At 43.8% G+C, this 27,806-nt stretch overlaps 1 protein-coding gene across 1 annotated transcript in view; it reads left to right on the forward strand.

The window, feature by feature from the left end:
* MYO1E (myosin IE) overlaps positions 1-27,806 on the forward strand; it is a 214,948-nt gene that overhangs the window by 159,780 nt on the left and 27,362 nt on the right. The window contains exons 17-22 of the mRNA XM_069596358.1: positions 1,881-1,987; positions 5,937-6,035; positions 13,850-13,994; positions 17,958-18,072; positions 18,281-18,450; positions 19,850-19,995. Of these exons, the coding sequence (XP_069452459.1) occupies positions 1,881-1,987; positions 5,937-6,035; positions 13,850-13,994; positions 17,958-18,072; positions 18,281-18,450; positions 19,850-19,995 (782 nt within the window). The remainder of the gene's footprint in view (positions 1-1,880; positions 1,988-5,936; positions 6,036-13,849; positions 13,995-17,957; positions 18,073-18,280; positions 18,451-19,849; positions 19,996-27,806) is intronic.

A 27,806-nucleotide genomic window follows, 5' to 3' on the forward strand; every position in this document is an offset into this window, starting at 1 on the left:
GCTTTCTGTTCTAAGTCATGGGCTCTTCTTGTCTGGAGTCAGAGTAAATTCAAACTGTGGCTTCCCTACCACCTCTGGGGACATCTACAGTTGACCCATAGCTAAGTACAGGATAATTGTGATGGTTAAGATAAATTCTTGTTTGCTCAAATTAATTATCCCACAATCTAAAGGCTTCTGTCTAATCCTAGTCCTCCCAGTTAATTCCTTTTGGTATTACAATAAATTATTCATTATCTTCCTTAGGAAGGAGGAAGGCATTGTGGTTAGGGAAAAAACTTGCTAGCTCACAGACTTGGGTTCAAGCCTCACTGCTGTTGCTTACTAAATTGTGTCATCTCGAGCAGTACTTTATTTAAGGCCCCATTTCCTCATCTAAAATATGGGAATGATAATCGTGAGTCATAAATAAGAAAATCCATGTGTCTGCAAATGAGAGTTTGTGTGTGGCCGTTCTTGGATCCGCAGGGTGAAGCATTTTCAGTACATTACTATTTTGAGCTGGAAAGAACTGTGTCAAGTGGCATATAAACTTAAGTCAAACTTGCCCCTGTGTTTTCAACTTGCTAGGTTGAAAAGAGATGCTCTTAAGTGCTTAGGACTAAATAGTGTGCCAAGTTATTCTTAAAAATAAGAGTTTGGGATTAAAAAAAGGATGCACTCTCTCATCAACAGGGAAGATAAGTCAATTTACATTTTTATCATGGAGCTTTGCTTTGCTCATATAGCCTCTGCACCTTTGCTCTGAATTCCAAGCATTGCAAATAATGCCATATTCTGCATATCTAAATAGAGAACTTTTGCTTCGAATACACTGGAGTTTTTCTCAAGGGTTTCGGATTTCCCAAACCCTTGAAAATAGAAAAGTCCTAACTGAAAGAGGGTTGTCTGCTGCAGGCAAGTCTCTTCTGCTGACTTGGTAATGGTTTTCTGGCTTTAGAGATCCTCTATTTTCTTTTAGAGGTTTTCTCTCTTCACACTGATTTGCTTGGAATGAGAGTTTATGGGTGCCCTGTTCTTGGATCCACGGGGTGTGCTCAGCTGTGGGGATGGAAATGCTGATGTGGGCTCTGATGTGTTTTTCATTTGAGATACTCATGGTTTGAAATATGTCATGAGCAATTTTAACCCTATTTATGTGGCTTTTTCTGCTTGAACCCAGTTCCGTTGTGGGTGCCCAGTGTGCAGGTAGTGAGGAATGATTTTACATCGAACATTTTAGTTTGTGAAGGAGTAAGTTTCCTGCTACGCTAAAAGGGCTCCAGGTCAGCAAGTCTGTAAAAAGATGTGCTGAGGAAGAAGATGAATGAAATGGCATAATAAAGGTTTATGAATTCTGAAGTTGTTATGTGTCTCCCACCTTTTAGTTGTGACTTTCCATCATTTTATCAAGATGATTCTTCATTGCTTGGATTGCCTGGAAAGAGTACAGGGGGTTCTAATGATTTATTCTTGCAGATAATTTGTGCCCCACCTCTCCCTCCAGAGTTTATAAGAAAAATGTTATTTTCAAAAGCCCTCAGTTGATATGAAATTAACTAAAGCTGTTAATAATTAGCATGCTTTCTTATTTCTCTTAAAAACTATGTGTCTGGATATACTGGGTTCAGGGGATTCTTTTTTGCTTTTATTTTCTTAACCATACTACAAAGGCCTCATTGTTGTCAAAAATTTAGTTTCAAATGCACTTGTGAGTGTTCAGACCACTGTGACAGTCAGTGGAGCTTTGAGAAAGTATAGTGTCCCTGAGTTAAGTCTAATGAACAAACCTTCATGAGGATGAATTTCTAGCTGTACATTTGCACACAAGTCTCCTTCGAAAGCTGATCTACTTTAGAGCACATTCCGTGTTTCTAAATGATGTTATTCTTCCTTTCCAGAAACAAGCCAATGACCTCGTGAGCACCCTGATGAAATGTACACCTCACTACATTCGCTGCATCAAACCCAACGAAACCAAGAAGCCCAAAGACTGGGAGGAAAGCAGGTATGGCAAAGGCACAGGTGGAGGTCAAGGGCAGCCTCAGCCTGTTTTCCCACTGCTCAAGTCAGGCCATCCGGCCTCTCCTCCAGGCAGGAGCAGTTTCAGTCATCTTCAGATGTGTTTTATGTCTTCGTGTCTTAACTTCAGGAAGAAGCCTATGTATATATCATTTTCCCCTCCTTGTTTTTTCCTGAAATGTTGGCTCTGCCCTTCAGTTCAGAATTAGCGATTTATAATGTTGATCTTGGCTAGTCCGGGGGCAAATGGAAAAAAAGAAAGCAAACCTCAGCACAACAGAGTCAGGATGGTTTTCAGATTAGTTTCGGCCCTGTGTAGACATTCTTAGTGCACTCGGCTCCTCGTCAGCACCCACAGGATGTGGCCTGGAATGCTGAGCTCAGGGTTGCAGGTGGGGTTCTGCAGAGCTAGTTAAAAAATGATCTGTCGTTTAGTTGCTTATGTGGGCAGAGGGGCTGTAGGCTCTGTAATCCCCCAAACCCAGTGCTGATGAGCAGCGTGACTCTAGGAGGGAACCAGCCCAAGGGAGATGTGTGGCGTGTAAGCAGTGAGCCATATCCTCCCTGGCTTCCGAGGAGTCCTACGTCACATTCCTCCTACACCTGCCATTTAGGGATGTGGCCTCTGCAGGATACAAGGGGGATGATTGAGTAGGAAAATGTTAAGATGATGACTGGAGAATATAGGTTTTGCATCCAGCTGGGGAAATTCCTCCTGTCCATAGGAACACGGGAAGCAGGGCTGAAGGGGACCCTGTGAGTGACTTGGACTAGAGAGAGAAGTCCTACCACTGTCACCAGATGAGATGGACTTGAGCATACTGGTGTTCCTGTTCATACTAGAATTCATGCCGGAATGCCTGTCTTTTTTCCTATTTTCTTTTCTCTCTTGGAAAAAACATAGACTCTTCTAGGTATCAAGTGACTTAGTCAAGGTTAAACTCCAAAGGGAAGACCAGGATGAAAATTCCTAGCTGCTCATCACCTCCCCCGAGGGGCCTGGAGGGTTCATTTCCCATCTCCTCCGCAAGACCCTTTCCAGCCCACAGCAGACAGACAATGCTTGATCATTTCCAGGGAGGAAAAGATAAATAGGAAGGAAAACTCCCAGGTGCAAGCACTTGCTGTCTGCAAATCCTTCTTGGTATTTTCACACTTTGTGGTGCAGCCTAAGACTGTTTTTCTCACCTTCAGGTGCTGCTGGGATGTGGCAGCCTTCTGTTTGGTTATCTCACAATATTCTGAATAATCTCATCAATAGATGCGGATTCCTAAAACATCTTTTTTATAGAATTACTCGAATTTTTCGGTTTAAAATAATCTAAGACTCTCACAATATTATCTGTAAATGACATTCATGCTCTGATGGGAAACCCATTCTTCCTGGGTCATCAGCTCACCTTTGGATGCCTCTTGCCACCAGCTGGCACTGCAGCCCTTCTCTAAGTCGGTTTTACTCTATTCGGCCATAAGAACCATTCTTGGGGCTCTTCTGTGTGATGGCTCTTCTGCTAGTTCAAGGCAGTTGCCACGTTTTATCTGGGATCTTCTCTTCCGTGAACTCATTACTTAGCCACTCCAGCCATTCCTTTGAAGGTGCTGGATGTGGAATCCAAGCTCGCTCCTTCTTGGTCATTCCTCTGGATGTGCTTAAATTGCCCTCTGCTTTTCTGAACTGTGTTACACACTTTTTCCTTTGATGTCAAGAGGATAACAGGTGGAAAATGTCTGAGGGGTTTTGCCTTCTGACGCTAGTTCTCAAACTTGAGTATGCATCAGAATATCCTCTGGAAGGCTTATGACAGGGCCCCAGTCCCAGAGTTTCTGGGTCATTGAGGCTGGGGTGGGGCCTGGGGGTGTGCATTCTTAACAAGCCCCCAGATGATGCTAGTGATGATGGTCTGGGCCTCATATTTGGAGAACGGCTGATCTAGAGCTAAGTTCTAGCCTAGGATTTGGAAGAACTGTATCCTGTGCTGGTCTGTCACCAACTAGTTTGAGTGAAACACTTCATCTCCTGAGTCCTCAGTCCCTTCCTCTTTAAATAAGAAGGTCAGGCCAGAGAGGGACTCCTTCGGCCAGACAGAATGAACACCCCCAGATCTGTTCCCCTGTGTCTGTCATCCTGCCTCTGCCCGTCTCTTCCTCACTCCTATGCTCGCTCACCCACACTCACATCTCATGCACACACACACCGGGTAGAAGGGTGGTGTCATCAGCAGCCTCAGAAATAATTACAAGAGTCTAGAAAGCAGAGGATTGCTAAGAAGTGCTGGAGCCCACCCTCCCCCTACTTCAGACTCACTCCAGCTTCCCTTCCCAGCAAACATAACCATGACTGAAAACAGCTCACTCATCCGCACATGCAGCACCTCCCTGACACGCTCCTCCCTGCCCCACGTATTCCGCTCTGCTGGCAGGCTCTCTAATGCAGATAGCTTGCAGTAGCTGCTGGTTGGAAGTTCCTCGATCATGATGCCACCTTTTCAAAATCCAAACCGAGTCATTGGAATATCAAAGACTAGAGAAATGAAGACAGTGGTACATTTTATTCAGTAAATTTTCATAGACTTTCCCCCAATGGTGCCCCCCCTAGCTTGCTTTTTCTTTTTTTTTACATCACATCCCTTATTTGAATTTCAGTGACGACCTTCCTAACATACACTCTTGTAAACTGGTGTTACAAAGACTAAGGTGTTCCTTAGTCAAATGTTGATTTGTGTTTCCAGTAGGATGGCATCCTGGGATCCGCCCTCATGTCTTGGTTCAGGTTTACTGTGACAGATGGTTTCGCTCTGGGGCTTTCCCGGTGGTTCAGTGGTAAAGAATCTGCCTGCATTGCAGGAGACACGGGAGATGCGGTTTGATCCTTGGGTCGGGAAGATCCCCTGAAGAGGAAATGGCAACCCACTTGAGTTTCCTTGCCCAGAAAAGTCCCATGGACAGAGGAACCTCGTGGGCTGTGATCTCTGGGGTCTAAAAGAGTTGGACAGGACTGAGCTACTGAGCACGCCTGGTTTCACTTCATCTGTGAGCATGAAACGTCAGGGTCCGTGGAAGGGCAGTGTGCTTCATTGTCAGGGATCACACGGTCAATTGAAGTTCTCGGCAGACAGGGTTACTCATTCCACAAGTTTATGGCGTGTAGTTTATTTTTCTTTTCCTGTTGGAAATGTGTCTTCATTTGGCTTTGGGCAAACTGCCTGCCCTGGATTCTGAATTACTGCCCTGGTGGAGTTCTCTGGCCCTAACCTTGGGTTAATGGCTGAGGACGGCCTTGAAAGAGGACTCCTTCTGAAAGGAGGAGACGGCTTACTCAGGAGAACAACAGGTATTGCCAGCCTGGCTGATGTTTACTGAGGAGTGATGGTGCTCCAGGAATATGTAAAAAACATGGAATTTTAAACATAACACAATATTAATACTTTGAACCAGTTGTCCAGTTGACAAAAATTTCCTAATGACGAAAGTTGTAATGAATGGAGCAATGCTTTCACGCAAGATGCATTGTTTTCCATGTGATTCATGAGGAACGAACATTTCTTCTTGAATCAATGGGTGATGCATTCCCTGCTTCAAAGCTTGGGGTGTAGCCAGTATTTGTGTAAAAGACTTAAAATGAGCAGATATCTATAACTGACAGCATCATGTGTAATTTCCTTAATGGAGAAAAGGTCGATGGTGAGTTTGGGATTTGGAGGATGGGAAAAAAGGAAAATTATTTTCCTGACTCAGGTTTCTACTCCTTTGGTTTACCAGATATGTGTGAATATTGTATGACCTGAGGGCCAGCTCAGACTCAGATTATTATAATTTATAATCTTTTTTAATATGCCTCCCTGAAATGTGGAATTGCGAGTTTGTGGGTATAGTGGGTAGGAGAATAGGGTGAAAAGATTATCCAGTCCCATCCTGGCTCCCTCTCTCCTTTATAGGGTAAAGCATCAAGTAGAATACCTGGGCCTCAAAGAGAACATTCGAGTGAGGAGAGCTGGTTACGCCTATCGGCGTGTCTTTCAAAAATTCCTGCAGAGGTAAGACTGGTGACTTGGGACTCTTATGTTTTAAACAGGCTTATTGAGATATAATTCCCATATCATACAATTCACTCATTTGAAGTATACAATTCAGTGGCTTTTAATATATTCATAGAGTTGTACATCCAACAATACTGTGATAGACATCACATTTGGCTCTTATGAATAACAAATAATGTGTCTATCAGTGCTCACATACACATTTTTATGTAGGCATATGTTTTTATTTCTGGCATTGCCAGATCAAATGGTATTTATGTTTAACCCTTTTGATGAACTGCTCTATGTTTTACAAGCGGCTGTACCGTTTAACATCCCCACCAACAGTGTTTAAGGGTTCCAGTTTATGTGCATCCTTGCCAACATTTTTTATTATCCAGCTTTTTGGTTCTAGCCATCCTGGTTGGTATGAAGTAGTTTCTCACTGTGGTTTTGATTTGTACTTCCCTAATGGAAGATATTGCTGAGTATCTTTCCATGTGCTTATTAGCCGTTAGAGAAATGTCTGTCCAGTCCTTTGATCACTTTTAAATTACTTGTCTTTCTAGTATTAAGTTATAACAATTCTTTTTAGCATCATTTATTGTGAATAAATCATTTTAAAGCATCATTTATTTTAAGTAAAATCAAATATTTTGTCTGTTTAGAGTGATACATCAGTTCAGAAATTCATGGTAATTGTGACATGGGGAGAGACTGACATTTAACTGACTGAGCAAATTAGTAGTGTGGAGACAATTTCAGGAAAATATTTAATAGCTTAAGGTATTTAACCTCAAATTTTTTGTCCAAACATAAAGTTAAACTGATTTTTATATTTCTATTAAAGTACATTTGGCAAGATCTGTGCTAAATTGTTCTTACTTTGTGTTGTTTTTAAAAAGGATAAAATTGCAGTGTTCTTAAAATACTACATGGTTCTAATTTCTCTAGTGATTCTAAATTAGTGGAGTTTCACTGATGTTCTACATTTATTTAATTTCCTTTATGAAAGAAGGAAGCCATATTTACTGTTTTAATCAGAAAATAATTATGTCTTCCTGGTATATGATACAGGACCAGGATATAAGAACATTTTTTAATTCAGATTTTATGTGACAAGGAGGTTTAGGAAGGAGAAGAACTTAATTGCCATCTTTGAGATCCAGTATTTCTAATAGAGTAGCTTTCCCTTTGAGGATGTTGTTTCTTCTGCTGGGAGATAGGGATGGCTAATCTACCGTTTATCAGTGTGGGTCATCATCTGTGGAAGGTCATTGATGTGGAAGGTCAGAAGAGGCTTGGCCAAAGGGTGGATCGTTCTGTACAGTAAAACTTCATTGATTTTTCTCCCCACACATTCAAGATTGCTGATGATTTTGGAGGCTGATTAAACTAGGAATAAAATTCACCATCAGGGCTCTCTGAATTAAAAGGCCCACTACACCTCTAGCGTAAACACAGCAATGTGATAAGAAGTCTTCAGGAAGATTAGAAAATAAATTTGGAGTGCTCTTGCATCACTGTAGCAGTATCCATTTGCTGACCAACACCTGAGATGTTAATTATGAAAGACTTTGCTCTTCTTTAAACAGATGGCCGGCACTAGCTTAGGACAGGATTTCTCAACCTCAGCTATTGACATTTTGGTTTAGATGAGTCCTTATGTGAGGCTGTCCTGGACATTGTAGGATGTTTAGCAACCTTCTTGGCTTCTACCTACTAGATGCCAGTAGTACCAGCAACGCCTCCATCCCACCCTTATTTTCCCCTAGTTGTGACACTCAAAACTATCCGGACATTGCCCCATGTGGCCTGGGGAGACAAAGTCAGTTGAGAGAACCGTGGCTTAGATTATCATTAAGGTTCTTCGCAGAACTGCATTTCTTTGAAAATACCCTTTTTTAATTAAGAGGGAAGAAAGTTAAATACAGAACATAGTGAATAAGAAGTATTTCCTCCGACTTGCTCTAATTTCAAAAGGCTTGCCCTCAACAATTCCAAAATGCTTCTAGTATTATTCTCCTTCAATATTTTTTCTAGACTTAAAAAACTTTTTCTTTTTTATGTAAAGTTCTTTTTTAACATTAATCCATTTTCGGCTGCCCTGGGTCTTTGTTGCTTGCACAGGCTTTCTCTGGTTACAGAGAGTGGGGCTACGCTTTGCTGTGGTGCACAGGCTTCTCCTAGTGGTTGTGGTTTTGCAGAACGCAGAATCCAGGTGTGCAGGCCTTGGTGGTGGTAACCCACGGGCTCAGGAGTCGTGGCTCACCAGCTCTAGCGCACCGGCTCCGCAGTTGTGTCACACGGTCATGGGTGCTCCGCAGCGTGTGGGATCTTCCTGGAGCAGGGATCGAACCCGTGTCCCCTGCATTGGCAGGCAAATTCTTTACCACTGAGCCACCAGGGAAGTTCCTGTGCTTAAAAACTCTTTATTCGATATTTTCAGATTCTCTCTAATTGACATTGCTATTGAAAATGGATCCGATTTTTTTTTAAATTTTACCTTAATTTTTTTTTCTTTTAAGAAACCGATCCCTTCCTTCCATATTATTTAAAAACAATCTGACAAACCTGACTTCCATCGGCAGTGCTGTGAGCTCCGCCACTCTGTGGGGAGCAGGAAGTCCATGCTCTCGGCTAGATTGTCTGGGGTGCCCTGAGCAGGCTGCGTTACTTGTTTGCAGCAGCTCCTTAAATGAGCTGTGAAATGACCTGGATCTAATATCCGGACCTCTCTCAGGTACCAGGCTAGCTGCATGGCTGCACAAGTGGTACTTTCTTGTGTGCCTTCCAGAGTCAGCGTTTAGTGCGTATCTGTTATGCCCTTTGTGTTGAGCGTCTTTTTCTGAAATGATTTTATCCTTAGATGCCTTCCTGCTCAGCACTCCTGCTGTGGGCTTTTCCTTTTAGAAGAGACAGACGGGCTTCCCCGTCTTACACAAAGCAGACTCTTGATGTTGTCATATTTTTTGTTTTGTTTTGATTTGAAAGTACTGGGAGGATAATACAGAGTTCAGAAAGAAAATTTGTTTTTCAGTATAAAGTATGTGTTGAGTCTCCTACTCAAAAATGGCTACAAGGCCATATATCTGTCAGTGGGCAAGGAATATTTTTCCAGAGACAGTGCTGTTTTCCATAAGGTGTGTGAATCGGGGATTGTAACAGGATCTGTCCAGAGTCTGACAGTCACGTTCTCATCCTGTGATCCACTGTGAGTAACTGAATCAGTTTATACCTTTATTATCTCAAGCACAGAGTGTAGCGACTGTCCTGTTGGCTCCCAGGACTTTTTAGTGTCCTTGGGGGTCAGACACATCCTTAAATCCAAGTATCAGAAGCTGGAGGTCACAAGTTTGGGCTGTGTTTCCTCTGGGGAGGAACCACTGGATTGGTCATCTGGGCAATTACAAGAAGCGTTGCAGGACTTCCCTGGTGGTGCAGTGGTTAAGAATCCACCTGCCAGTGCAGGGGACACAAATTCAATCCCCAGTTTAGGAAGATCTCACATGCCTCAGAGCAACTAAACTTGTGGGCTACAGCTACTGAGCTCATGCTTGGGAGCCCATGTGCCGCAACTACACAAGCCCGTTCACCCTAGAGCCCATGTTCCCCGACTAGAGAAGCCACCACAATGAGAAGCCTGCGCACCATACCTAGAGAGCAGCTGCTACTTGCTGCAACCAGAGAAACTTGTGAGTAGCAACAAAGACCTCACACAACCAAAAATACATTTAAAAAGATTTTAAAGGAGCCTTGCAGCCTAGGGGCAAGGAAGGGAAATCTAGGCAGTGACAATAGCCAGTGCAAAGGCCCTGGGATGAAATATTGGTCTTAAGTTGAAACCACTTGATGAAAGGCGTGTAAGTCATTAGGCTCATCTCTGCAAAATTGTCATAGGCACCTATTAGGCAGCATCCCATTGCCTTGTGAACCCATTCCCACCAGTATGTCCTGGAGAAACATGACTGAACTGGGTGTACTTACATAGTGAGAGAACACTGTACTAGAATTATGCTCTGGTCTCTCCAGTGAAGTACAAAAGGAAGTGAGGAGAATGCTGCCAGTCTTCCTAAAAGCAAAGGGAACCACCACAAGTGGTCCATGGTCAAAGGGACAGGCAATTCCCATGTCTTACCCAGACCCAAACTCTTATAGGTCTTGTCAGGAAAAAGGAGAAGACAAAGTCTCTGGAAACCAAGTTCTGTACTATTAAAACAAGAGAGAGAGAAATACAGTGTTATTTTAATAGGGGATTGATGTGAATTGCACAGAGGTACCTATTTGTAGTTGCACAATAAAAATACTTTGGTTTATCATTTTGATTGGATTAAATCAAGCCAAGCAAAATCGCACTCTTAGAAGAAACGTGTCACCTTGTTGGTCTGCTCTTTCCCTTTGCACCCATACTCTGCATGAGCTTTCTCCCTCCTCCCTTTAGATTGCAGACACATTACTACTTCTTCACCACTGAGATCCCCCAGTAGCATCTCTGCTGTCAGTCATTTCTATGAGGCTTAATTGGTGTAGCCGACTTTATTATGCCATGTAAGAAATGTACTCAGGCTACTACGTGGCTTCAGGTAGACATTTTCATTTTTAAGCTTTTTATCTCTAATTAGTGAATAGGAGAATTCACATTAATCTATCAATCAGAGAAATTTTATGATCTAGAGCCATATGGAGAAGGCAATAGCACCCCACTCCAGTACTCTTGCCTGGAAAATCCCATGGACGGAGGAGCCTGCTAGGCTGTAGTCCATGGGGTCACTAAGGGTCGGACATCACTGAGTGAATTCACTTTCACTTTTCACTTTCACGCCTTGGAGAAGGAAATGGCAACCCACTCCAGTGTTCTTGCCTGGAGAATCCCAAGGATGGGGGAGCCTGGTGGGCTGCCATCTATGGGGTCGCACAGAGTCGGACACAACTGAAGCGACTTAGCAGCAGCAGCAGCAGCAGAGCCATATTCTTGATTTTGATGACAGTTTTCCAGACCATACCCCAAATCTCCACCAAGTACTTTCTACGTACCTGAAATTCTACTGAGCCTTTTAAGGGGAATTTATGCACCTTCCTCACTGGACCTTGCAGGCCCTTCTTTTTGTGAATTGCAGGCATCTTGTCCCCACAGTATCTCAGAATCAAAGGAATTCTTAGTGTATCTTTTGTTCTTTTTTTTTTTTTTGGCTGTGCCTTGCAGCACGCATGATCTTAATTGCCAGACCAAGGATCAAACCCATGCCCCGTGCATTGGGATCTTGGAGTCTTAATCCCTGGACAACCAGGGAAGTTCTCTTAGTGTTTCTTGGAAGCCTCTCGTGGGGTGTGCACTGAATTATCAGAGGCCTTGTGTGATAAAATTGTCCCTAACAACACTCTGAATTTAAAGGTTGTGTTGAACATACTCCATCATGTAATTTTTTTAAAACCAGTCAGTAAACTTTTTCTTTTTTAATTATACCAGATGAAAACACTTTTAAAATTATATATTTATTTTAAATTTTTATTTTATGTTAGGGTATAGTCGATTTACAATGTTGTTTTAATTTCAGGTGTACAGCAAGGTGATTCAGCTATACATATCCCATATAGGTTATTGCAGAGTATTGAGTAGAGTTCCCTGTGCTATACAGTAGACCCTTGTTGATTATCTATTTTACATATAGTAGGAGAAGGCAATGGCACCCCACTCCAGTACTCTTGCCTGGAAAATCCTGTGGATGGAGGAGCCTGGTAGGCTGCAGTCCATGGGGTTGCTAAGAGTCGGACACAACTGAGCGACTTGACTTTCACTTTTTACTTTCATGCATTGAAGAAGGAAATGGCAACCCACTCCAGTGTTCTTGCCTGGAGAATCCCAGGGACGGGGGAGCCTGGTGGGCTGCCGTCTCTGGGATCGCACAGAGTCGGACACGACTGAAGCGACTTAGCAGCAGCAGCAGCAGCAGGATTTGCTTCTCAAGGAAATTTATATTATCAGGCAGAACGTGGATATTTAGGAGGAGCAGAGAGGGTCCCTAGAATCCCCTTAGTCCCAACCAGCTGGCTCTGTGCACGTGATGTGCCTGGTTGTGTCCTCTTAGAGAGCCCAGGATCCTGAAGGCAGAGCCACTCTCCTTGTCAAGGTTCCCTTCTCCCTTTGATGCCGTTAGTGAGTCTACTCCTTGTAGTAGCTTCTGGGAACAGAGGAGGAGGGGGGCTTCTTTAGTGGCCTGGGCCCATTCATTGTTCATCTTCCAGATGTGCCTGCACCTAGAACACACCCTCCAGTTCCTCACCCATACTGTCCTCTAATTTCCCCTCCTTCCCGCCATCCTTCTCTCCCTTCCTTCCACCTCGAGTCTTTGGTACCTTTTGTATTTGACATTCTGTAATAGGCTTCTGTCTCCCCTATTAGGTTAGCCTCTTATATAATTGGGCTTCCCTCATAGCTCAGTTGGTAAAGAATCTGCCTGCAATGCAGGAGACCCTGGTTCAATTCCTGGGTCAGGAAGATCTGCTGGAGAAGGGAAAGGCTACCCACTCCAGTATTCTTGCCTGGAGAATTGCATGGACTGTATAGTCCATGGGGTCACAAAGAGTCGGACACGACTGAACAACTTTCACTTTCACTTATGTAATTATCATGTTTCTAACATAGACATATGTAGTAGACTGTATCATCTGTGAAGGAAAGGTTTACACGTATACTAATCCATGTCTTGTATGTACTGCTGTGATGAACGAAACAGCTTAGGGTTCAAATCCCAGCTCTGACGTCTGCTAGCTCAGTAGCCTTGGGTAGTTCTCTATTTTCCTCTCTTTCCTGTTTTGCAAAATGGGAAAACCAGCTGACTGAGGTTGCTATAGAGATAAAGGAAACTACTGCACCAAGAACAACACCTGATGCAGAGAACACCCTTTAATTACAACAGGTTACTCTTTCCTGCCGTGTTCCTGGCATTGTATCAGGTGCCAGATGTGTGGGGTGAGCCCCACAGATATGACATCCCTTCGTGGAGCTTCTATCCCCATGGGGGTGGCATAAATTACCCGAATAGGTACAGACATGACTATCATTACAAATTGATATATACTCTGAAGGCAAAATATTATTTTCTATGAGAGAAAATAGCAAAGGGGACAGTTTTTGCGTGGGTTGTCCAAAAAGGTTTCTATGGAAGCATCGTTGAAGTCCGGACCCTCCCTGCTACACCCCGACCGCTGGGTAGGAGCCAGCCCTCTGAGGGGTTTGGAGACCAGCACATCTGCCAGAGAAAATATCATGGGCAAAGCCTCTGAAGAGGGACTGTGTGCAGGAAGAGGAGGCCATCCTCCCAGGAGTGGGGTGAGCCAGAGAAAGCAGAGATGAGACTGGAGAAAGCTGAGGACCAGTCACCAGGGCCCCCTGACTCAGGATGCAGAGAGCTCCACAGGTGAAAGCCGATCCATCGTAATCATAACAGCTGCTTATGGGGAGCTCCATAAAACTCTTCACGTTGACTGTTAAGTGCTCCCAAGAAATCAGGGGAAATCAGTGTTGAGAAAAGACCATTTGATTTTGCCAGAAGAGTGTCGTTGGTGACCTTCAGCGATGCTATTTTTAGACAGTGGTAGAAAGGAAAAGCAGATTTTCTCCAGGGCGTTAGCATGGAAACAGTTGGAGAAGGAAAGAGTAGGTGGCGGCTCTGAAATGGGCATACCAGACCCAGTGGGTTTTTGCAGTTGTCAAGGTCTACGCCTGAGCCTCAGAAGGGAGGCGAGGGGATGGCTAGGACTCCAGCAGCACCGGCTGCCTTTGGGGGGCGTCCAGGCCAAGCCTGATCCTTCTCTCCCTGTTTTCCTCACAGGTATGCCATCCTGACAAAAGCCACCTGGCCCTCATGGAAGGGGGATGAGAAACAAGGCGTCCTGCACTTGCTGCAGTCCGTCAACATGGACAGTGACCAGTTCCAGCTAGGGAAGAGCAAAGTGTTCATCAAAGCCCCCGAGTCTGTGAGTTTTCTCTGGCCACGCCTCTCCCTGCGGCCCCCCTCTCAGCCCCCTCCACACAGCGAGGCTGGTTTCTTTACTTCTCCTGTGCTTCATGTCTTAAATGTCAGTTCCTCAAAGAAGGCTTTCCGCTACTCCGAGTCTGTGTGGTTCATGCCCCACACCCTAGCACCTTTGGAGTCCTCAGCTTGGATACAAAACTATCATCACAAGAGCTTTCTTTAGTACTTATCTCTCCCATTCTAGGTGGTCATTGCCTTGAGGTCGGGGTCTGTTTATGAGCCTCTGTGTACTCAGAGCTTCAGGAGGAAAGTGGCTCAGAGGAGGTGCCCAGCAGTTATTTTTAGTGTCCAGTAGTGTCTCAGCTAATAGGTACTTCTTTGCCCAGAAAGGAGGCTTGGGTTAACCTACATCCTCACCTGGCTGACACCAAAGAAAGCATGTCACCCAAAGGCGGAGCAGAGCCTGGGAGTGAGAATTCCCAGGACTGTACTTTGAAGGCCGTGAGGAAGCCCAGAAAGGACTTTGAGGAGACCAACAGATAGAAGGCGAAATCTCCAGTCTTAAAGGATACAGATATTTACCAGTAAGGAACTCAAAACACAAAAGTTTTACAATTTACAAACTTATCAGACTTCCACAGATTAATTTAGTGGAACTTCTTAATCTTTCCTGTGGAGCATGTGATCACCCTGAGCTGAATGATTGTTCACAGGAAGTTCTCAATTTGAGCAGGAACCCAACACAGCCCCTCAGTGCTTCTGCCCCATAGCTCTGGGGCTGTGGAATGAAGACAATTTCAGCTTAAAAATGAAGACAATTTTTAAGCTGGAGAAACTGCTGGAACTAATGGGGGTGGGTGTCACCATTTCTTGAGGTTCCTGTAATAATCACAAGACTATTTTCAAGAGTCTATGGAGACAGACTTCCCTGCTGGTTCAGTCGTTAGGGCTCTTTGCTTCCACTGCAGTGGGGCACAGTTTCGATCCCTGGTTGGGGAACTAAGATCCTGCATGCCATGTGGAGTAGCCAAAAAAAAAAAAAAAAAGAGTTGGTGGTGAATTTGTCAAAAGTAGTCACCATATCACCAAGAGAACCTGCAGTGTTGGTCATAACGGAAACCCTTGACTCTAGGCAGATTCTGGTCCTGCCATGCGTTTTCTCCACTAGAAGGGGCCCCATCACTGCTATTCTGCCTGCCTCCCAGGATCATCCTGAGATCAGAAATGCTAATAATTGTAACTGAATTACTTTAAAGGCTGTTAAATAATAAGTGGCACACATCGATAGAACCCGTATGAAAAGTTTGTGGTAGCATTTTCCACTTTGAGATATTTGTAGCTTCACAGCAATTTCATTTCCAAATATAAAATGAAAATGTTGTGTCATACACCATTAAGCAACCCACAGAACAGTTCCTGTTCTTTCTAAAACGGGCTGGAGTGATTTATCGGTACAATGGAGAACTCTTCTGTTTTATACCCTCTCCTCTGTTTTTACTTTTTCGACTTGCTGAATTTTCACAGAAACAGCCTCAATGTTTTTCATGCTTTTTTTTTCTGATTCAGTAGAGCTTTGAGATTTTACTTTCAAATCAAGATTTATTTTTGGCTTTTCTTTTCCATGTTTTCCTCCCAGTTGCATTTTTACCTTCATTTGACTCTTCCTCTCCCCCATTTTTTCACACACACACACACACACACACACACCCATCATTACTACTCTGTCCCCTCCCCGCATTGCTCTTCCATCCGTTTCTAGCCCTGACATTACAAACAATTTTACAAAAATTGTTTTTTAGGGACTTCCCTGGCAGTCCATTGGTTAAGACTCCATGCTTCCACTGCAGGGGGCATGAGTTCCATCCCTGGTTGGGGAACTAAGAAAGACATGCCGCAAGAAAGACATGGCCAAAAAAAAAGGTTTTTAAAAATCTAACCTGTGATTTTGCTTTAACTTTTATACTAAATGTGCTGAATTTACAAAATAACCCATTTGCTCTGAGAACCCACATTAGGCATGAGAGAGTTTGGTTTGGTTTGTTATGTGTGTCCGTGCTTTTTGCTTTTCTCTCTTCTTCTCCCTCTCTCTCTCTTTCTTCTTGAACCTCCCTAATTTCTAACCCCTATGGCTTTTGGAAAGACCCTAAAAACCAGCTCATCTTTGAACTGGTCTATAGGAAGTTGGGAATTGGTTGACTCTTCATCCTTTCTGAGTCACAAGTATATTTTCTATGACGCTCTCAAAATAGTTCTGGGAAAGAAGAAGAAAACAAGACTTACTCAGAAACCCAACACAGAAAAGAAAACACCAATGGATAATCTTCCAGGCAACTGCTGGGCTCAGATTTTTAAACATTCTGGCCAGTTGTTGAAAAAATCTTTTGTTCTTGAAATATGCACCTTTGTTTATTGTATGGCACTGATGGCTGTGGAATGAAGTGCCCCTCTCTTATACGTTGAGTCTGAGGTGGAGCTGTGAGAAGGAGAAGTTGAATGTCAGGAGGAGAGATCACTCGCTCCAGGGTACAAACCCAGATAAACCGAGACAACAAATCAAGCCCAGCTGCCTTCAAACCAAATTTACTTGTTTAGTTCTGGAATGTTTTTACATAGACATCTGTCATCATTACTTTTGTTTTTTATTGGTCTGTTTTTTATTCCTAGAGAGTCATGTAAACTACTTCCTAGGTGAATGAGAGTTTGCCACCATTTTATGAGTTGATTAGATGCAGATGATTCTACGTCCAAGTGAGGAGGAGCCTGGCAGAACCTGAAAGACCTCGGTTCGCTTTCCAGCTCCGCCCAGTCTTAGTACTGATGTTCTTCTCTTTAAGTTGGAGATAAAGCAAATAAGTGGTACATGTAGTTGCTGAGTGGTTGAATGAAGTAATGTGTGTAAAGCATCTAGAATGATTCCTGATCCATTGTGGGCATTACAGCTGTTTGCTGGCGTCTTCGTCACTCTAGAGCTTTGGTGAGTTGTGTACAACAGTATTCATCGTTAAAATGACCTGAGTCTCAAGACCTGCCAGTGTCTGACATGAGCCCTTAACCAAATCAGCCTCAGCCCCTCTTGGTGAATCCAAGTCCTTATTAACACATCATAAGTCCACCTCCAATCACTGGTTATTATCCTCTGCCCAGTGACTCCCTATAGATTTCTGTGAGGCAGGAAGTCTGTACTTTCATGGAACCAAAAGTTGGGCAGCCCTCCTTCCACAGCAGCACGAGCTTTCTGCAAAAGCTGGAAAATTCTAGTACGAGGCTTATATTGCAGCACTAAAAGCTGCCTCCGTGAGCTCATTTGATCTAGCCACTTAATGTCCTCTTTGGATCAAGGTGGGAAATAAATGGGTGTGTGTTGAATCACTCATTTGATTCTTACAGAGGTTAGGAACAAGGTAGGGCAGATACCATCATTAAGGTCCAACTGAATACACTCAGATCCAGCTATTTTCCACTATGTTTTTTAGTAAAAGAATATATATAAGGACTTATGTGGTGGTACAGTGGATGAGAATCCACCTGCCAGTGCAGGGGATGTGGGTTTGATCCCTGATCCATGAAGAGCCCACATGCTGTGGAGCAGCTAAGCCCATGTGCCACAACCACTGGCCCTGTGTGCCTAGAGCCCACGCTCCACAATAGGAGAAACCACCACGACGAGAAGCACTTGCACCGCACGGAAGAGTAGCCCCGCTCAGCACGGCCAGAGAAAGCCTGCGTGCAACGACAGAGACCCAGCAACCGGAAAGGAACTAGTTTTTAAAATCTCTTGTCTCTGTATATTTACATATAAAAGTTATAGTGACCATAAGCAACACATTTTTTTCACCTTTGTTTATGAGTCTGAGAAGCTGCTTCCCATTGTGTCCTTGACTAAACTGAGTGTCCTTGAAATATCCAAGAAAGTAATGTTCAGGTCCTGTGAACTGACTCACACTTGTCTTCTCTCTTTTCACAGCTCTTTCTTCTCGAAGAAATGAGGGAGCGAAAGTACGATGGGTATGCTCGAGTGATACAGAAATCATGGAGGAAATTCGTGGCCCGGAAGAAATATGTCCAAATGAGAGAAGAGGGTATTATAGTCATTTTATTTCATTCATTTACCAAATCTCAAGAATATTTTTGAGCTTAGATGAAGTTACAAGTTCATTGTACTTTGCACATACTGTGCATTGCAGCCTTGCATTCATTAGGAGTCTCTCTGTGTCTTTCCACACGGAGCATTTTCCTCCTTGTAGGGAACTGATCCTTCTCCCTTCTCTGCCCTTTTGGGAACTGCAGCCTCCAACCTTCTGTTGAACAAGAAGGAGAGACGGAGAAACAGTATCAACAGGAACTTCATTGGGGACTACATTGGGATGGAGGAGCACCCGGAACTCCAGCAGTTTGTGGGCAAGAGGGAGAAGATCGATTTTGCAGACACAGTGACCAAGTACGACAGGAGGTTCAAGGTGCGTGCTGCCTGCCCAGCCCTGGGAGCCACCAAACGGGTTCCTTAGTTTTAAAAATAACTCATCATTTTGCTTTTGGGATTACCAAAACAGAACGTATCCATTGTAGATAAATGTGGAAAATGCAGATAAGCCAAGAGAAAAATAGCCACCTATACCCAGAAACAATCACTATTAACATCGTGTGTGCCTCCTGTAGAACGTTTTCATGCAGACATACATTTGTACATTTAGTTTACAAAACTGAAATCTACCTTAATGCTGGTTTGTGTTCTGCATTGGTTTTCTCCTAAAATACACCAGGGAGAACTTTCTATATTAATAGATATGTTAATATCATAACAATTTATACATTGTTTTGTTTACCTGCATAGTATCCCATTCAACAGTTGCTTCACTATTATTTTGAGCCAGTTTCTTCTTAATTTCTTCTCATGACTTTTTTTTTTTTACCATCATAAATAAAGGGATACTGTGAGCATTCTTTCACATGGCTTTGTGCATTTGTCTACTTATGCTTTTAGAGTAAATTGTTAGGAGTAGACTCATTGGATCAAAAGATTGAGAATATAAAGTGAAGTGTTCTTATCCATTTTCCCTGGGCAAATGACTATGCGGGGCTTTGACAGAGCCACTGGAGGACAGCTGATTTTTTAACCTCTTTCTTTAGACATCTGTCTTTTTTCTTTTGCCTAATAAAATTTTGACCCTAATAGTGAAATCTGAAGCCATAATAAATTATGGGCCATTAAGAGCTTTTTATGTGAGTTATTTCTTGTTTGGTTTTTGGTCGGGGAAAAAAATAAAGAACGAACAATAATAATTTCAGAAGAAGGATGATGTTGTTTTGCCAAAACCAAATCACTGCTTACAAACTAAATATGGTGCTAGCTGGCTCTGGTGGCAGGTTTGAATACTAACATGAATGTTAAGTCTCTCAGTATTGTTTGGATGTAACACGGTACATTTGTATTAGATTTTTAAGGATTACCATTGAAATGAAAATGTATCCACTTTAAAGAGTAAAACTTTAATGGACTCACAAACATTACATATGCAGGGTCCCTTGAGGGACCCCTGTATGAGAAACATCCTGGAGCAGACCATTGGTAGGGTCACCCTGCATGTTGGTTTGCCCTGATCCCTTAGGTGGATCCACGTGAGTCTAACATTTTTATAAGTTAAAGAGAGTCAAGTATCAGCAGTTTTGTATATGTCAACCTAACAATCATAAGTAACATGTTCTTTTGCTCTCGAAAGAGTTAGATGATAAAGGGAGTCACCCTCCGATCGTAGTGAAAGTTGACCGCCTGAAGCAGCTTCCTTTCACCTGGTCACCAATGTCCTGTGTGTAGACTACTGTCACTCTGACACTTTTCTAAAACACCTGTCCTTGCAGAGCGTAAAGCGAGACTTGCTTCTGACTCCAAAATGCTTGTACTTGATTGGACGAGAAAAGGTCAAACAGGGTCCAGACAAAGGCCTGGTGAAGGAGGTACTGAAGCGGAGGATCGAGATGGAGAGGATCTTGTCTGTGTCCCTCAGGTAAGTGGCCAAGGGTGGGGACGGGGAGCCCCACCTCTGCACGACACTGCCATCTGCTATTCCAAACACCACCTGGAGAGACGCGGCGTCAGGCTCCCCAGTTGTAAAAATGACGATGAAGAGAACACAGTTTTCTCTTCTTCCCTGAGAAGAGCTGATCTTCTTGGGTCTCAGAGAGTACTACAATCACAAGAAAAGGTTACCTTCTGATCTGCTCCTCTAGTCAAGGGATACTCAGATCCTTTGCTCCCATAAAATCTGAGGGGAAAAAAAATGTAGTCTGTGAAACAAACAGGGCATAATTGCTGTTATTGAAGGTGGGGATCAACATTCTTGAGTCCTGCCCCCAAGCCCACCTTGCCCCTGATGAAGAGGGCATTTCACCAGGAAAAGCCTGAGCAGAGGTGGCCGCTAGGTCATCAGTGCTGCTTTTAGTTTGCTGTGAGCTTGGATTGTCCTGATAGGAAGGATCTCTGGACTCCTTGAGGCCCCTCTGCCTGCTCATTCCCCCAGGGGTGAGGGGGAATACAAATTGGTCTCCATAATCTGTAACCCTGGGGTCATTGCCAAATGCTCCCTTCAACCCCAGGTTCACAGGTAGGCACCCTTGCTCTTCCCATCAGCACTCTGGTTTATGAAATGAGTGCAATTGTGCAGTAATTTGAGCGTTCTTTGGCATTGCCTTTCTTTGGAATTGGAATGAAGGACCTTTGCCAGTCCTGTGGCCACAGGAGCTTTTGCAGTCCTGTGGCCACTGCTGAGTTTTCCAAATTTGCTGGCATAATGAATGCAGCACTTTCACGGCATCATCTTTTAAGATTTGAAATAGCTCAGCTGGAATTTCATCACGTTCGCTAGCTTCGTTTGTAGAAATCTTCCTCAGGCCCATCTGACTTCACACTCCAGGATGTCCACACCCTCATGGTTATCTGGGTCATTGAGAGCTTTTTTGTAGAGTTCTTCTGTATATCCTTGCCACCTTTTCTTGATCTCTTCTGCTTCTATTAGGTCCGTACCATTTCTGTCCTTTATTGCAAGAAGGCTGACTGGTTGTCTGAGGAGGCCTTACAAATAGCTGAGAAAAGAAGAGAAACAAAAGGCAAAGAACAAAGGGAAAGATACAACGGAATGCAGAGTTTCAGAGAATAGCAGAGAGAGATGAGAAAGCCTTCTTAAGGGGACAATGCAAAGAAATAGTGGAAAACAATAGAATGGGAAAGACTAGAGATCTCTTTAAGAAAATTTGAAATACCAAGGGAACATTTCATGCAAAGATGGGCACAGTAAAGGACAAAATGGCAAGGACCCACATATGCTGAGACTTCCCCAAATCCTCCCTGTGATGAGAGGAAATCCTCACGTCACAGAAGGCGAAGAAAAGAGGAAGAAAGGCCCCTTTGAGGCTTCCTCCTTGAGTCATGTCCTGGGACCCTTCTGAGGATGCCTCAACTTCTGCCAGGGCAAGCTTAGGGCTGCCATCGTATTAAAATATTAGGGATGTTCTGGTCACCTGCAGGTGCGTCTTCTTGGAATTAGGACTGCTCTACACTGTTACTCCACACACAAGACAAAATCGCTGCTCGTAGGCAAAAGCAGAGTTTCTGTGCACACAGGAAACTGATTTACCAGGCTACAAAAGCCTGGCTCCAGTGCGATCATCCAAAGCAGATTTTAAGTTGTGTCTGTTCTTGCCTATGTCACTGTGGTTTCTGATTTTGTCTGTTCCCAATTTTCCTGATAAAGAGCCAGGCAGGGCAGTGACGTTGTGTTTAAAACACTTCAGTTGAAGATGCGGTAGAACTGGTAAGCAGATGTGTTCATCAGCAGCTCTTTGCAGCCACACCTCAGGTGGTTCTCAGTGCCATGGATTTCACAGACACACTCTAGGCACTGTCTGGTTTCCCAAAGGTCTTTCTGATCATGCAGCTCACTGACCAGGCCACGACCTGCTGACCACACTCTCCTGGTTACTGGGCCCCGAGACTGCCCTTGCTGGTCCAAGGAATCCAAGTGGAAGCTTCTTTTTTTATCTTGCATGGGAACAAGGGCTTGTACCTGGGCTAATGAGTGAGCTAAAACGTGCTGGGCACACTTGACAGTTGAAAGCCCAGGAGTCACAGCTCTGGGACACAAGTGCTCACTACTCAGAGTGAGTGTTGTTCTCACTGTTACTACTGCCTAGGTGTGTCTGCAGCCCTCAGAGGCCTTAAGCGGCGCTTGATCTTTGTATATCTACACGTGCACCTGGCACTTGGACACTCAGTGTCTTGTTGATCAAGTCTCTGAGGCTTATCAAGGTGTGGGATATTCACACTCAAGTGTTTTCCCTATCTCTTTTTCTTTTTTCACAGCTTCTGGGGATACAGTGTCTCACAGTTAAGATCAGATTCTTTTTCCACTTTCTTTTTAGTATTCATGGTCTGGATGTTTGCTTCCTTGTGGCCTTTCCTTATTGGAGGATGTAATAAAATGAGGTACTTAGCCTGAAATTTGTTCTGACTCTAGGAGGGAAAAAGAGCCCGAGTCATTTAAAGGTGTTATTTCTGTGTGTTACAGTCACTGAGCCCCAGTTTGCCAGGATTAATAACCATTGCCTCATTTCTTTCAGCCACTGGGATAGGCTAGTAATCTAAACCAATAGAAGTGCAATCAGATAGAGTGTGCAGAATCAAAATAGAGGAGAAATTGATTGTGGTACCAGGAGAACGTATCTGTGTGGGTGTGTGTACACGTGTATTCTCAATATATTTCAGTATTAGTATAGAGAAAAATTTGAACAGTTGTCTTGCACTTTGGGAAGAGAGTCGTAATGTGTGTTTTGAAGACTTCATGGGACTTACTTCTTGACTGTTGGCTAGAATGATCACCTAATGGCTTCTAATTCAGACTATCAAAGTGTCCTACAAACCTGATCTTTCAGCCCATCCCTAACTCTTATAACTACTGGGGAGGCCAAATTGGCTCACAGCTGCCTATTCAGACCAACCAACCATACAAGGAAATATACAGGGCAATTTGGGGAATGTGAAATAACTAAATATTTTGCAAGTGTGTTACGAGTGTTCGTTGCTCAGTTGTGTCCAACTCTTTGTGACTGTGGACTGTAGCCTGCCAGGCTCCTCTGTCCATGGAATTCTGCAGGCAAGAATACTAGAGTGGGTTGTCATTCCCTTCTCTAGAGGATCTTCCCAAGCCAGGGATTGAACTCAGTTCTCCCGCATTGCAGGCAGCTTCTTTACTGTCAGAGCTACCAGGGAACGTAGCAAGTATTTTGTATGAAGGATTTACTGTTTATTCCTTTAGGTGTGATAATAATATTGTGGTTATTTATATTTAAGAAGGCTTTATCTTTTAGAGATAGACACTGAAATGTTTAATGATAAAATAATATGATTATACTCTGCTGTAAAATAACCTAGCTGATGTTGTGGAAGTGGGGGTAATGAGACTGCAGATGAATTTGACTGTCTGTAGATTGATCATTGTTGAAAACTCCTGCCATGTGGTGGTTCATTCTGCTACTCTACTTTTTGATATACTTGAAATTTTCCATAATAAAAAGTGTTTCCTAATACTTTAGTAGACATCATATTTTTAGAAGTCTCTACCTTTTATAAGTGTACTGAAATATATCTAGTTGAATTATAATTGAAATTTTTTAAAAACTTTTTTTAACTTACAAGAAAAAAAAAATAGATTAGGCCCAATAGCTCAGAGAGCTGTGATGATAACAGTCACTCACAGGGCAAGAACTCCTTATCTAAATAAAAGGCCAGACACTGACAACCTGCATTTCTGCCTTCATGGAGACGTGGTGAGACTATCGGGAGGTGACACACTCCTGATGACTGATGCCCTTGGAGCATCATATTTCCAAGCCTTTGAGGGGACCGCTGATGAAAGGCCGAGCATCGTTTCTGCAGGCTCCTTCAAGAGCTGCTGCCTGTCCAAATACCTCACTGGCCTGTGTGTGTGTGCTTAGTATCCGACTCTGCAACCCTTTGGACTGTAGCCTGCCAGGCTCCTCAGTCCTTCAGGCAAGAATACTGGAGTGGGTTGCCATGCCCTCCTTCAGGGCCTCTGCCCAGCCTAGGGATCAAACCCGGGTCTCCTGCATTGCAGGCGGATTCTCTACGTGCTGAGCCATCGAGGAACTGACCTTGTCTCGCTCTTATTTGAAAAACTCAGTTTGCTGGAAGAGTGGTCAGGAGGTACAATGGCCTGTATTCTTGGCCTTCCTGTTGTAGCTCATGAGGTTTGAAATATAAAATCTCCTATATGGAGCTCTCTCTGATGAAGCTTCTAGTAGTCCTTCTCTTTCCCATAGCTGACCCCCAGAGGCCTAAGATCAAAAGCTTCAGGGCTGTCTGCGTAGGTCAGTAGATTTCCAGTACTTGTACATACTAGGAAAGTCAGCCTAGAAGGAGTGGGCTTTAGACAGAGGCCCCAGCACTCCTGGGCATGACATTCTTGCCTAAAAATGGTTCATTGCCTAATTGTCCTGACTCTCCAGCAATAAGAACAGCCTCCTTCACTTGGGATCTGCTCTGCTGACCTGATGCTTTCCTGAAATCTTGACTTCCTATGGATTTTGAGCTCTGGGAAGCTGGAAGTTTTCTGCATTTTTGGACTGACCACCAACCTTGTGTTCAACTCTGGATTTGCAGTTGGTGAGACACAGTCCCTGCCTCAGGGCATTCTGGAAGGAGGAGCCATGCCCTGCGTAATCATGGGGCACACAGCTTACAAGTGTGGAGAGATTGGTTTCCAGGATATTCCTGGGACACAAAAATGGGACTGAGCCTTTCCCCTGTGGTCGGGTGAAGCTCTTCCCAGGAGGCCTGACACCACATGTATCTGCACTTTCTCAGAGAAATTAAGTAGGCTCCCAAACTGGTGCTACTGGTGTCTCTGGGGGGTAGAGTTCTGGATAAGGCTTGTTTTCTTCTGCTTTTAATTTTCACCTTTGTAGTTCTCAGTTTACTGAAAGGAGCACTGGGGACTTCCCTGGTAGTCTAGGGTTAAATATCTGCCTTGAAAGGTAAGCAAATCTGGTTTGATCCCTGGTCAGGGAACTAATATCCCACATGCAAATAAGACCATTTGCCACAACAAGAGAAGCCCCTGCACGCTGCAACTAGAGCAAGCCTGAGTGCTGCGGCAAAGACCCAGCACAGCCAAAATAAAGAAATAAACATAATATTTTTTTAAGGAGTATCTATTTCATAAGCAGAAAACATTTCTTTTTGAGAGTTTAAATAAAAGCAGGGGCCATCCTAGCTGAAATTGCCTTTTCAGCTTAAGAAAAAAAAAGAAAAAACTCCGTTAAAACTTTACCCAGGGTTTTGTAACTAACATTTTTATGAAGAAGATTTGGTTAAGGGAGTAAACCAAGCATTTCTAGTGTGGTCAGCTGTACAACAATAAGCCACAGAAACAGAGGATAAAGAACCAATCAAGAGCCAAACCAGGGACTAGTTAAGCTTCTTTCAACATAAGCTCCTACGTCAAACATCTGTAAGGAATTGCAGCTTGAGCAATTGAAGAAGATGGAGGTGAAGTCCAAAAATAAGTCTGATATTTTAGGGGGAAAAAACAAGGTGTAAAAGCTTTGTTTTCAGACCTAGGAACCTGGGCTGAGGCAAGGAGAATGAGCTGAAGCTCTGGCCTGGGTGAAGAGAATTCCTGATTTTCTGACTCCGATCACCAAAGGGAAGGGCTCTTGAATTTGATGGTTAAAGTCCTAATGTCCAAACAGTCTCTTCTCATTTCCAGACTCATGCTGATAATTGACCTTGATGTTTTGGCCTGCTGGCTTTATTTCTTCCTGATCATGAAACTCCTAATAGTCTGCACACATTAAACCGCTCAAGGTTTCTTATGTTGGACTCCTTTAATAATCCAGTCGAATAATCACTGTCCCGCCTAAAGGCCAGCCAGGCAAATGGACATGCCCAGACATGAATCCAGCAGCTGAAACGGGAGTTTCACTCCGCCCCATACACCAAACAGCGGCGCCTCTTGTTGCCCTCTTCCCCATCTGTACACTCTCCTTCCTGACACAGAGGTCTTCGTAGCCCTGCGCTAGGATACTGGGACTTTATTTCATTAATTCCAAATGACTTGGGAGAGTTGTTTTGAGCAGCTTTTTACACAAGTGCCTTTTGGAGTTTGGAATTGCTGTCGTTGAAGTAATTGAAACAATTCCAGAGTTTTCATCTACCTAGAAACAGGAGGATTATAGGAGTGTTGTGGCCGCACCTTCTGAGGTATACTGTTCTCAGAAAAGACTCCAACTCCAAAGTTGGGTAAATCTGTGAGCAAGGAGGTAGAGTGGAGACTCTCAGCTGTCCTGTAATACCCATTCTCTCCTTTACATGACAATAGCTGACAGCCAACCGACGACTGCATTCCCAAGCTCCCTGCAGCTAGGTGTGACCGTGTGACATATGCCGGCCAATGAGGTGCAAGCAGAAATGACTTGTATGACTTTCTGATCATACCTGTAAGGAGGAGTAGACGCCTGGCTCCCAGGCACTGTAGAACTGTCATGTTGGCCCTGAATTGCTTTTTCTTATATTTGGAAACACTGTTGAGGTAATAGTAATGGCCACATGCTCCACCCAAATGGCTATTATGTCCCAACATGCCTGTAAAGTGTTCTGACTTCACATCCAGGCAGAGCTGTTTGGTCTACTGGTCTTCAGTAAGCAGGATGTGAAGGGCCGGGCTCCTCTTTCCTGGTGAGGGTATCTCGCTGCTACTCTACTCCATTCCTCCCCTGTAGTTATGAATGCTGTCATACTGTGCCTTTGCAATCCAACTCTATTGTGGTCCTACCTTATATATTTTTCCTCCTGTGGATTAAAAGCTCTTGTAGAAAGACTGAGGAGCTGAGGGTTTAGAGTGAGGAGCTGTGGCTGTAGCTACTGGCTTGACAAGGTACAAGTCATTAGCTCCCTGCCTTGGAACAGAGAGAGAAGGTTCCTAACAAGCCCAGGATCATCCACAAAGGCTCTTTCTACTCAAGGAAGACTTCTGGTCCCATGGTCTGCCCACCCCCACCTTGTCATATTCCTGTGACTGAATAGAGAGACCACAGGGGTTGCTGTTTTGTAACCTTAGTCAGTCAGTTGTGTCCGACTCTTTGCAACCCCATGGACTGTTACTTGCCAGGCTCCTCTGTCCATGGGATTCTCCAGGCAAGAAGACTGAAGTAGGTTGCCATGCCCTCCTCCAGGGGATCTTCCCAACCCAGGGATCGAATCCAGGTCTCCCACATTGTAGGCAGATTCTTTACCTTCGGAACCACCAGGGAAACCCAGTTGCTGTTTAGTTGGATCAGACTCCATGGAAGAAGGCTCCCCAGTCTCAGAGATTTTTTATACCCAGTCCTCTGCACTCGCCTCACTGTCTGGTCATGTCACAGCGCAATAATCCTACTGATGCCCCAACCCTGGGGCCCCCTGCGCGGGACACAGGAACAGCTCCTGTGTTAGTGATAGAACCGTGTCATTGGTATTTCCTGTACTTGGAGAGATTAAAATTTAATCTCTGTGGTCAGTTTACTGAAGTGAGTTCACTTACTTTGTTTTTAGTACCTGGAAAAACACTTACTGTCCCTAATGTGACGTCATTCTTAGGAGGGTTGTCTTAGATGTATGACAGTGTTGCTAGGAGGTAATGGTAGGGTTGTATATAATGAAGCCTTTGGGGGTGGTGGCCTCTTTCAGGTGAGCAGTTGAGCAATACATCTAGCAACTAAGGAAGAAAAATTCTCAAGTGTATATGTGTTCTGATTTCCACAAACT

The sequence above is a fragment of the Ovis canadensis genome, chromosome 7 (assembly GCF_042477335.2).
Source record: "Ovis canadensis isolate MfBH-ARS-UI-01 breed Bighorn chromosome 7, ARS-UI_OviCan_v2, whole genome shotgun sequence".
Taxonomy (NCBI): domain Eukaryota; kingdom Metazoa; phylum Chordata; class Mammalia; order Artiodactyla; family Bovidae; genus Ovis; species Ovis canadensis.